The sequence below is a fragment of the Pundamilia nyererei genome, unplaced genomic scaffold (assembly GCF_000239375.1).
Source record: "Pundamilia nyererei isolate P.nyererei 1_Seehausen unplaced genomic scaffold, PunNye1.0 scaffold00004, whole genome shotgun sequence".
Lineage (NCBI taxonomy): Eukaryota > Metazoa > Chordata > Actinopteri > Cichliformes > Cichlidae > Pundamilia > Pundamilia nyererei.
Genome location: NW_005187405.1, coordinates 3,223,186 through 3,234,489, shown reverse-complemented (window position 1 = coordinate 3,234,489; position 11,304 = coordinate 3,223,186). Strand labels below are relative to the sequence as shown.

At 40.0% G+C, this 11,304-nt stretch overlaps 2 protein-coding genes across 2 annotated transcripts in view; one reads left to right on the top strand and one right to left on the bottom strand.

Moving 5' to 3' along the window:
- eeig2a (EEIG family member 2a) overlaps positions 1-4,157 on the bottom strand; it is an 8,066-nt gene extending 3,909 nt beyond the window's left edge. The window contains exons 1-5 of the mRNA XM_005721196.2: positions 3,818-4,157; positions 1,967-2,087; positions 1,687-1,716; positions 1,123-1,239; positions 603-649 (exon numbers count right to left, since the gene is read on the bottom strand). Of these exons, the coding sequence (XP_005721253.1) occupies positions 603-649; positions 1,123-1,239; positions 1,687-1,716; positions 1,967-2,087; positions 3,818-3,963 (461 nt within the window). The 5' untranslated portion in view covers positions 3,964-4,157. The remainder of the gene's footprint in view (positions 1-602; positions 650-1,122; positions 1,240-1,686; positions 1,717-1,966; positions 2,088-3,817) is intronic.
- LOC102204144 (calcium-binding mitochondrial carrier protein SCaMC-1-like) overlaps positions 3,534-11,304 on the top strand; it is a 10,062-nt gene continuing 2,291 nt past the window's right edge. Inside the window, exons 1-10 of the mRNA XM_005721198.2 lie at positions 3,534-3,591; positions 6,604-6,821; positions 7,043-7,169; positions 7,292-7,379; positions 7,534-7,645; positions 9,287-9,445; positions 9,534-9,686; positions 9,795-9,902; positions 10,012-10,179; positions 10,365-10,515. Coding sequence (XP_005721255.1) covers positions 6,645-6,821; positions 7,043-7,169; positions 7,292-7,379; positions 7,534-7,645; positions 9,287-9,445; positions 9,534-9,686; positions 9,795-9,902; positions 10,012-10,179; positions 10,365-10,515 — 1,243 coding nt within the window. The 5' untranslated portion in view covers positions 3,534-3,591; positions 6,604-6,644. The remainder of the gene's footprint in view (positions 3,592-6,603; positions 6,822-7,042; positions 7,170-7,291; positions 7,380-7,533; positions 7,646-9,286; positions 9,446-9,533; positions 9,687-9,794; positions 9,903-10,011; positions 10,180-10,364; positions 10,516-11,304) is intronic.

Here is an 11,304-nt window from a genome sequence, read left to right as displayed (position 1 = left end):
TGAGTAACACTCTGTGGGTGGGTGACTAAGCTCTAGACATCTCCAGGGCAACAGCTTGTGTGTTATTACACTAAGCATGAGCTGAAACAGGAAAGAAATATCAAGAAAGGCAGCTTAATGTTTGCACATGGTACAGTCTTTGCCAGGAGTGCGACGTTACATCACATCATTTGCGACAAACCTGTTCTACATAAAGCTTCTGATCACATATCAGCCATTGGTCACTCTTAAGGTTGGGCAGCTCAATGTTTTGGGTGAGGCATCATTAGCTCTCAGATAAGACAACAATAAGGCCTTACCTACAAAGTACTTTGCCATTACTTCTCTGGATCTCATTACTGATAACATGTGTAAGGGTGTCACTTTAGGACAGACAGGAAGTCAAGAAAGCACTTCCTCTGAGGTTAGAAGCAGACGTTTATACCTCAGGAGCAGACTTTCGTTGCAACCACAAATGTAAAGCTTTGCAGTTAGGCATGCAAACCAAATTGAGTATTTATCAAAATTAAATAAATATATATATATATATGTATTAAAAAAAAGATAATTTAAGAATTTCTTAGTTGCACGTGTGAGATGTTAGGTTGAAGAAGCACTCTTACGTTTTAAAACAGGGATCTCCAGACATAAGCTGTGTGGTGATGACAACCTGTGACAGAGACAAGAGCAACAGGATTGGCAGCTTTAGAAAGGAATACAAAGGCATACAGCTTTCTGCTTTCTAGTTTGGTTTCACATGGTATCTTTTAAGTGTGGTTAATATAATAAGATTTTCTGAGAAAGTTGATTGCATGTCTTTCTTTTTGCCCTGGAGGAACACATATATTTTAACCTCATTCCCACAGTGCAGGTAGTTTATAAGTCACAAGCTCAAACATGTCTTGTCTCAGCTTTCAGGGCGCTCACTTTTTCCCCAATGTATGTCACACATTCAGCTTCCTCACATATATATGTGTTCTTGTCTATTGAGAAATTCACTTAGTTTTCTTAATGTGAACAGACAAACAAGAGTGAAGTACTGAGCTGTGACAACACATGACCAGTGTGATAGATACTCTTAAGGTCCCTTTCCATCTTATTTATTGTTGTTTTAAAGCTGTGTGTCTTGCATCATTGTCATACCTTGAGAATTGAGTTATCTTGTCTGGTGTTCTTTGTGTCATATCCCTCCAGGAGACAGCGTCGTACTGTGCTGCCAGACCCAGCAAACTCAGACAGGTTCAAGTCAGCAAAGCCCAGCTGTGCAGAGTGAAAAGTGACAACTCAACAAGTTTGAACTGATTAGAAGTCAGCTGACGTACCTTAAATATAGATTTTTTTATTTTATTTTATTTTTTTACAAAGGATCACGAGATTTAAGTCCTACAAACACAGAAATTCAATGCAGGTCTAGTTATGGGAAACAATGTAACCTGCATGAGTTGGGATCTTGGAAACTTGAGAAATAAGATTGCTTAATTCTTTAACTCCTCATTGGAGTTATTGGTTAACATGTCAGTCTTTTTTTCCCCCCAATCAGTGACCAAAGCCGGAAACTGCAAGCTATTAAAAAAAAATAAAAATTCTCAGGGCATCTGAAGGACGCCTCGTTATCATCGTTATCTTAGAAAGGTTTGATAAGACTTGTTATTAAGCAGATTTTTTTCCACCACAAAAATTCTACACACTTTAGAAGAAAAGTGTTACCTTTGTGTATGTTTTTCCACCCTTCAATTCCTGAAATGACAAAAAAGTGATATCACATCATTTGCCTGTTTATTTACTATTCCTTGCCTCTATAAGTTTTTGCAGGACAACTAAAGTCCGTGAACAACAATGAACTGCTGTGTTGAAGTTACAACAGTTCTTCTAACCTTATGTAAATAGACACTCAAGTCTCTGTTCACTGCATGAACTATGGCTATGGAACAACTCACACTGTGCATTCTAAATTGTGTCAGCAAAACAGAAACAAAGGGTTTTGTACCTTGCGCACCGACACACGGCACACACAGGGGTCTAGCACACCCGTCCCAGCGTTGGCACTCATCTTACACATGAAAGAGAATTTCTTCTTCCAGCGCACACAGTTGGCTTGGACGGGCTCCCTGTAAGACAAGTGGATTTAATCACTAGTGGACATACAGATATATCACAGTATCTTAATAGCTTCCAAATGTGTGGAGAAGAAAGGATTAGCACTTATTCAAGCAGTAAACAAGCTCCTTTTATGCTTCGGCAATTCTCAAACTGGTGTGCTGCACATAAAGTTTATAGCTATTGCTAATTTCCAACCCTTGTCCCTCGTTGTCTATCAGATGATGTCTTGAGATAACTCATCCTCAGCAAATATTTAACTGCAATAGTCTGATATTGAGTAACAAACATGCGTATCAATTTAGCACAGTCTTTTATGTTAGGAAATGTTACAGTTTTATTTTTGTATGCAGGTTTTCAAGAAGTATAATAAGATGTTTCTAAATAGTTTTTATACTGTCCTTCTAAAAGCAGCTCTCAAAACCACAAAAGTAGCCAGGCAGTTTTTTGGGCAGTAGAATAAAACAGAACACATCTTTATTGTTGTTCCACATGTGCAATGAAACTGAATGCAATCCTATCATTGCAGACTATCTATCTATCTATCTATCTATCTATCTATCTATATTCCAAAAAGGAAAGTTATGGTTTGGACAAGTTATTATCGAGCAATTACATCTACAATCACTGAGACACAAAAGCTCCATGCACAGGATCACCAGTCAAAACCTGAAAAATCAGCCAAATAAATGAATGATAGCTAAAACTTTTACAAACTTTGGGAACAAAGTTGTTTTATTGTTGTTGTTGTTTTTAAGGTATGGGAGATAGATAGATAGATAGATAGATAGATAGATAGATAGATAGATAGATAGATAGATAGATAGATAGATAGGATAGATAGGATAGATAGGATAGATAGGATAGATAGGATAGATAGTGTTTGCAGGTTATTTGCAAAGGAAGCAGGAAATAAAAAGCAGTGGTTGAGGCAGGATAAACTTAAGAATACCGTGTTTACACAATAGTTTAGGGAGAGTTACCATAGCAAAGTAATGAGGGCCAGCGCTTCCGACTCCGTTTTTCCAGAGTGACTCATTAAAGTAACGTACAGTAAAAAACAGCGTCCCAGGAGACTATGACCTAGCATGCGCCTTTGAATTGAAAAAACAACAATCTGTTCTGGGGCTTCTCACTGCCATAAATTAGGGACACGTGATTACTGTAGATTTGTATTTTTTTTAATCATTAGAAAAACAATGAATGAAAGTATAACTTTAAATAATTGTTTCAACCAGAGTCAGTGTTATATTAAACAAACAAACAAACATCCCAATGTTAACCATTATTGTTAATATCCCAACCGGTGGTTTCACTGTTCCACTACACAATTAACAGCAGTTGTTGCTTAGCAACTGCTTAGATAAACTTTACAAATATGGGTTAGATTTTTAAAAAAAGTATCTGTCTCTTGAAACGACGAACGAGAGTCTCTGTGTTCGTTTTAATGCGTTAAATCACTCTGCTGGTCTTTTCTGTTGCCTCCTTACATACAGGTCTTCAACTGTCGTTGAGGTAAGTTTAAGTTGTTTAAGTTAGCGAACAGCTGGTGTTGAGTTAGCTAAACGTCAGCTACGAATACAGCGGAATGCTGTAGGCACCGAAGAAGCAACCACGACGCAATAAATGCAAACAGGTGTCAAAAATAAGCTGAATTTGGGCCTGACTGATGAAAGTTTTCCCAAACAACTAGTGACCTGTTGCTATAAATAGCTAAATTAAATTATAAGAAAAATCTTACCGGGAGGACTCTTCAGCAAAACCTCCATCCAGTAGTCTGACTTTACAAAATAAAACTCCGTTGACAATGGGAACCGACGACAATTCCTCCAAGTCGAAGTCCACCTTAAATTTAAATCTCTTTTTCTTCATAAGAATAAACGACATGATGTGAGACTGTGCAGCGCAAGTATCCGGGTGAAACTGTGGAGGTGGTAGACAGCCGAACACTTTCTCCGAGCTGTCTCTGCTGCTCACTCAGCTGTCGCTGCTCTGCAGACACGACTCAAAGTTCAAATCTCTTCCTTCCCACCCACTGAAACACAATATTAATGACGCCAGGGAAATTCCGCGGTGTGATTGGCCAGCTAGGTTAAGGGGAAAAAAAGAAATGCCGACAGCCCGAATTTAACGTGTGGCTGAAACTCACTGGGGCAACACCAGCAACACCGCTTGTGGGGGGTCAGCACTGACCATAAAAGACAAAACAGAAGGTGGTATGTGACAAAAGGAGGAAATGCAAAACAAGATGGTTTAAAGTTGAGTTGTCCGCAGTTAGCACTATTAAAATGTAAACGTTGTTAATAAATGCATGGAACAATGTCATCTCAGACTGTATACGGTTTAACCTGACCTGACCTTTATCTTATCTTTCTATCAGTAGTGAACAAAGTGATCATTACAGACGTAATTGCTAGCCGAGGACAAAAATAATAATAAAAAATGATAACATTTACTTTCACAAAAAAGGTTTGGAAAACCTGAATAAAGTTATGCGAAAAAGTTTTTACAGATGTGGTGCTGTTCATTATGGCTATACATCCCCAATTTGTTCTCATCTGTCCAAAGGATATTAGTCCAGATATCGCGTGGTTTGCTCTGAGGCAGTTTTGCAAACCTAAACTGTGGTGTGATGTTCTTCTTATTTCTTTAAGCATCACACGTTGTGGCTTTGGGCTGAATTTGCTTGGGCATCCACTCCTGGGAAGACTGAACGCTTCAAATCAGCAAACTGCCAAAAATCCCTGCTTTTAAAGAGGTGCTCATACTTCCTGATCAATTAATAAACCTGGTTGTTACTTAATCGCTTAATTACCCTGAAATAAGGAAGGATTTACTTTGTTTTTAGCATGACTACATGCAGTCCGGTGAAATCTTTGTTTTTCACATGACTTTACATTCTATAATAAAATCAGCTAAATAAAGTAGACTACCTCAACAAGATAAAATAGAACAACGTGCAAACAGGATGTGATATGAGAGATGAAAGAATTATCTGAATAAAATTTAAATTGAATGCGTTCAGTTGCTTTACTGAAAAATAAAAATATATAAAAACAACACATGGGAAAAGTACCAGATAGCACATTATGGCTGTGAGCAGCTTTAATCTTCTAGCTTATGGTGGAGATGTTTGAATCTACTAAAAGACTGATGGATAAAAGTTTTTTTTCTTTATCTAAAACATAGCCTCATTTGTCAGTAATGTAGACGTGCGGACACTTTTGGGTGTCATCCATGGGAATGGCAGGAAGTATCCAACTTGTGGTTAGACGTGACTTTTATACCGTTCACAAAATAAACCAGAAGTCGCTCAAATTTAAGCAATCCTGAGCTGATGCATAACCAGTCAACAGGCTGAAACAGCAGTTATCAGCACATATAGTATAGGCTACTCTACACTCAGAAAAATAAAGGTGTCAACTGGAACCAAAAGTGATTCTTTAGACTGATACCATAGAAGAACCTTTTTAATGCCACAAAGAACCTTTCAAGCAATAGTTCTTTGAAGAACCATTTCTTTCAGTAGTTCACTGAAGAACCTTTAAAGGTGCCCCAAAGAACCATTAAGAAATGGTTTAAATGGTTTCTCAAAGAACCTTTTTTTAAATGGTTCTTTGAAGAACATTTAAAAACTATCATTTTTCTGAGAATGTGCACCTTTCAGAGACATTATAGTTTTGCCTTTTTATTTACTTTTTAAAATGCTTTGGTTTTCAGTCCAATTTACTTTCAGTTATTTTCCAAAGTGGATTTGACTGTTCATATTTAAGCTTAGTTTGCCTGTCTTTTTGTTTGCTATAGTACAGAAACATTTATCAAGGGTACGATTTAAAAGTGTAGAACAAATATTACAACACAAAGGCTGTCGTGTCAGGGACTGCTTGATTGTTCAGTTCGTTTTTGCTTTTTTTTTTATAAAGTTGGGGTTTTTTTTTTTTTTTTTTTTTTTTTTTTTTTTTTTTTTTGGGGGGGGGGGGGGTAATTCAAGTTGACTGACATCTGGTTTAGTTACCTATAATAAGCTCAGTGTGTTATGCATACAGTTTAGTATTACCCCGTTGCTGTTTCTGTGCAGTGAAACGTCGCCCTCTGCTGGAGAGGAGCGGTGCTGCGCTGTACTCACACGTCCTGTTACATGAAGAGATTAAATGTCCTCTGTTATGCACTCTCACATGTCACATGGGCAAACGATGATTAACTTCGGTTTTAAAATCATAAGCCGGATTATGCATATGGTCCCTCCGTGACTTTCATATATTTTTTTCTCCACCGCTTTCATATGCTGCCATGTTTCCCGCTTTTCCGTAAAAAACACCGTGTAGTTACGTAGCCTACACTGCTCCGCCCACAGATCACTGCAGTTCCCCAAAAACGCTCCGGAGCGCATCTTTGCATAGGGCAGGCTGCAGAATAACCCGAGTAAAAGCCCGATTTGTCACTGCCGACGACGAGTTCGCATGTGGATTTTGCATTGGATTTATGGGTGATTTTCAGTATGGCTTGCTAATTTGACTCCGACTGCAGGACAGCTCAGGTCTGGACCCAGTTTGCACATTAGCTCTACAATGTATCAGACGTTACGGACGTTACTGTCAAATGCCCGGTGCTGGGATACCGACAGTAAGAGGTCGTACCAGGACCTGTTTGAAAGGCTCGATACCAACAAAGATGGGAAGGTGGATGTTGCTGAATTACGAGAGGGCCTCAAGGCAATGGGCATATTCCGCCAGGGTGCTGCACAGGTAAATATCAGTCTGCTGAGGGAGAGGACTCACACAGAGATATGAGTTTCAAGTCCTGGCCTGCTCGTTTTGCATGCATTTCCGTGTGTGTGTGTGTGTGTGTGTGTGTGTGTGTGTGTGTGTGTGTGTGTGTGTGTGTGTGTGTGTGTGTTTTAGAGACAGAGAGTGAGACACTGTGAATATAAATGAAGAGACACTTACACTATATCTCTACCTTACAGAAAATAGTGTCATCTGGTGACCAAAATAAAGACGGGTGCCTGGACTTCAACGAGTTTACCAAGTATCTGAAGGAGCACGAGAAGAAGCTGTGGCTGACGTTTAAGAGCCTGGACAAAAATGATGATGGTAGGGAGAGGAGCGGGGTTGCAAGAAATAAATGAATGCTCTGCTTTAGTCACATGGCTTTCCAGTGAATGTTTACACAGTCACATACTGCAGCTTGTTTCACTGGAGTGTTTATGTGTCAGGGCGCATCGATTCCTCAGAGATCCAGCAGTCTCTTGCAGAGCTGGGCATAGGTGTCAGCGGAGAGGATGCCCTAAAAATCTTACAGAGGTTTGACCTCCACTTTTTACGCACTGTGACATGTGTCTGGTTACAATGTGTCTGACGAATAAAATTTAAGATTATGTGAAGTATATGTGATCGGATAGTGTACTTCCATACAATAATCATACATTTCATAGGATAAAAACTTGTGTTTCCTCAGTATGGATATAGATGGAACCATGATGGTTGACTGGAACGAGTGGAGGGAACACTTCCTGTTATGCCCTGCTCACAACCTGGAAGAGATTATACGCTACTGGAAACACTCCTCAGTATGTATCATATAAAATCACTCACATATACTGTCTGTATCACAGACAAGTGCTTTTAGTGGACGTACACACACAGAGGCAGCTGCTGTGAAGTGAATCACATGCTGTGTAGTCCTCTCGTGCTAGCTTTATAGATTTCCTCTGCAGTTCACACAAGGCAGCAGCTTTGGAAGTGGTGACCTGGGCAAGATAATTAGGTCATAGCAGCACACTCTGCCCCCCCCCAGCTCACTCCTCCACCTCTTGCTAGTGCTAAGAAAGACATCTTTGATTGCTCTATTACTTGTTCAGCGCAAGATTTTAGCCACGAGCCAAACAGTGCCTGTCCTTCACAGAGCTTGTATCTGAATTTTCAGAAGTCTTTTTCAGGCAGAACTGCATTGTCATACAGGAAACGTGCCCTACAGATGACCGCAGCAAGTCCAAGAACCTTTGCCTTTCCCCTTAGCTTTGGGGGCTGGGGCTGCACTGACATCTTGAGTTGTAAGTCCAACTTGAGGCGGCGTTACAGTTGAAAATTCCCACTGGGCACTCTAAGTTTGACTTTCAGCTTCAAATAGAGCTCACAGTAGTGCTTTATGCTTTGGGGAAAACGCTGCATATACTAGATGAGGGTTTATTCAGCTCAGTAGTTATTCTAGTGAAAGGACAAGGAGCTCAAATCATTCTTTGGCTCAAAGGGTTTCAGCTTTTCCTCACTGCATATCCTTTTTTACAACCCTTTTAAATGGTTTACACATCTAAAATAGTGGTGGTTGTTGTTGTTTTTATAATGTTTTCATCTTTTGGCTGACAGCTCGTGTTGAAGATTTTGTAAATGTTGCCTTCTAGTTACAATATAACTGCTTCTGCATCACTGACCTCAAAAAGGAGAAGTTGTTGTTGTTGACCTTGTACATTTGAAACCACACAAAGAAACCCTTAAGTGGCACAACCCTTCAGTGAGAGAGTCATTATCAAAGGCAAAGAAATTCACCTATAGGGCATTTTATAATGTGTATTACACAGAAAGAGAAATACTAATAAGAGTCTGTGTTTGTACCTACAGTATTATCCCGTCTGCTCACAGACATGCAGTCAGAAGAAAAATAAGGGTTTCACAGGACTCTATGCAGTCTTGTGAAAACAATGTCATTGGACAGATGAGACCAAGCTGGAGATGTTTGGCCATAATGCACATCAATATATTTAAAGCTGTGAAAACCAAACTCAGCATATCAGCACAAACGCCTCATAACAGCTGCCAGCACAGAGGAGGAAGTACCATGCAGCCACTGAGTACGAACCCCTCTGTATAATTAAGTATTCTAGAGTCAAATATGAGGCCATCTGTCTTGCAGAATGAACAGAATGGCTGAAAAAGAAAAGAATCAAGGTTTCAACCTGAAATCCTGGGGTGGGACCTTAAGAGAGCTGTGCCTGCAAACCGCAATGAAGTGAAGCAATGTTTTAAATAAGAATTCATCCACATTGACGCAAAAGACTGATAAAAATGATCATACTTAACGTTATTGTTGCTAAAAATGGTTCTGGACTGCTTAGAGTCCTGTGAGAGCTTTCTTTTTCCCATGACTGTAAATCAGATGTGCCAGGGTTCATGAATTTGGTCTCGCTGAGTAAATCTGCTTATGTAATCACTAGGTTCTGGACATAGGTGACAGTCTTGCAATCCCAGATGAATTCACAGAGGAAGAGAAGAGCACAGGTGGCTGGTGGAAGCAGCTTGTTGCAGGTGCTGTGGCAGGGGCTGTTTCTCGTACCGGTACTGCCCCACTGGACCGAGTGAAAGTCTTCATGCAGGTGACAAATATGACAGAAGTGGAACAAATAGATGGATAAATAGATGTCTGTGACCGTGTTTTACTTAAAGCATATATTTGCACTGCAGGTTCATTCTTCAAAGGCCAACCGGATAAGTCTGCTAGGGGGCTTTAAGCAAATGATTGCAGAAGGAGGTGTGACTTCGCTGTGGAGGGGAAATGGAATAAATGTTTTAAAGATTGCACCCGAGACGGCGATTAAGTTCATGGCTTATGAACAAGTAAGGAACCATACTGCTGAAATGTGAATTTTTTTTTTTTAAATACTTCTGTTTGCAGCTATTAAATGTAGTAACAAATATTGTGGCTTTTTACGTTTTCTGCTACAGTATAAGAGGTTGTTATCATCAGAAGGAGCGAAGATTGAGACCCACCAGAGGTTTCTGGCTGGCTCTCTGGCTGGGGCCACAGCACAGACAACAATCTACCCAATGGAGGTAACAAGATCTGTGATGCTGCCTTACTGGATGTGGTAACACCTCCTCTCCACGCAAACCAACCGAATCTGACCTCCTTTGTATTTTTTATGCATTGCTTCTCTCTTAGGTATTAAAGACTCGGTTGACACTTAGGAAAACTGGCCAGTATGCAGGAATGTTTGATTGTGCCAAGAAGATCCTGAGGAAGGAGGGTGTCAAAGCTTTCTACAAGGGCTACGTACCAAACTCACTGGGCATCCTTCCCTACGCTGGGATAGACCTGGCTGTTTATGAGGTATGCTGGCTTTGTGACGCATGGATATTTCACCATGGATTGCACTTTAGTTAATTAGATCATTTATATGCGCACTAAACCAATCCATCGTGCAGAGTTGCATTAAATTAAATGAGAGAAAGTTTTGTGTTATGCTGATTTTGCACATTAGCTGAATTTTCCTTTCTCTTATCATAACTCTCTAGACTCTAAAGAACACTTGGTTGGCACATTACGCCACTGAGTCAGCCAACCCTGGAGTGCTGGTGTTGCTGGGCTGTGGAACCATCTCTAGTACCTGTGGCCAGCTGGCAAGCTATCCACTCGCACTTGTGCGCACTCGGATGCAAGCACAAGGTAAACACAGCCTGATATTTGAAAATAGTAATGACATAACTAGGTAGCCCCTTCGTAACATAATAATAGCACAATGTTTTTCAAGGTGGGCAGGTTGCATTTGATGGTGTAAAGGTTCTGTAAAAGTGATCCATGTTTTCTGTAAATATATACTTGTGTTACAGCCCACGTAATGTAAAGGGGCTCCATCTGAAAAAGGGCATTCCTCTTTAATGTTGTTCACTTTGAGATGAAAGTTGTTTTTTGAGTGTAACATTTAGACAGGGTCATGGTCTCACAAACTGACAAATCAGTGCTATATGAGTAAAGAAACGAATAGACAAAAATGTTGGCTGTTATTGGCCATTTTATTAGTTACATGTTGCTGTTATCAGGTTGGATTCTTCTTGGCATAGATTCAGCAAGGTGCTGGAAACATTCCCCAGAGACAATCCTTGGTTCATACTGGCATCCACAATGTGACTCTCCTCTTAGATTGAAATCTGGTGATTGTGGAGGCCATCTGAGGAACAGTGAACTCATTGTCATGTTCAAAATCTCAGTTTGAGATGGTTTGAGTTTTGTGATATGAGGTTTTATCCTGTTGGAATTAACCATCAGAAGATGGTACACTGTGGTCATAGAGGGATGGGCGTGATTAGCAACAATACTAAGGTAGGCTGCTGTGCTTGAACAATGCTCAGTTGGTACTAAGTAAGGTGCCAAATTGGTACTTTTGAAACGGTGCCGGTGCTCGAACCGGTGCTTAAGAATGGAGAACACAAACTTTGTCCAAAAACCTCTTACGTT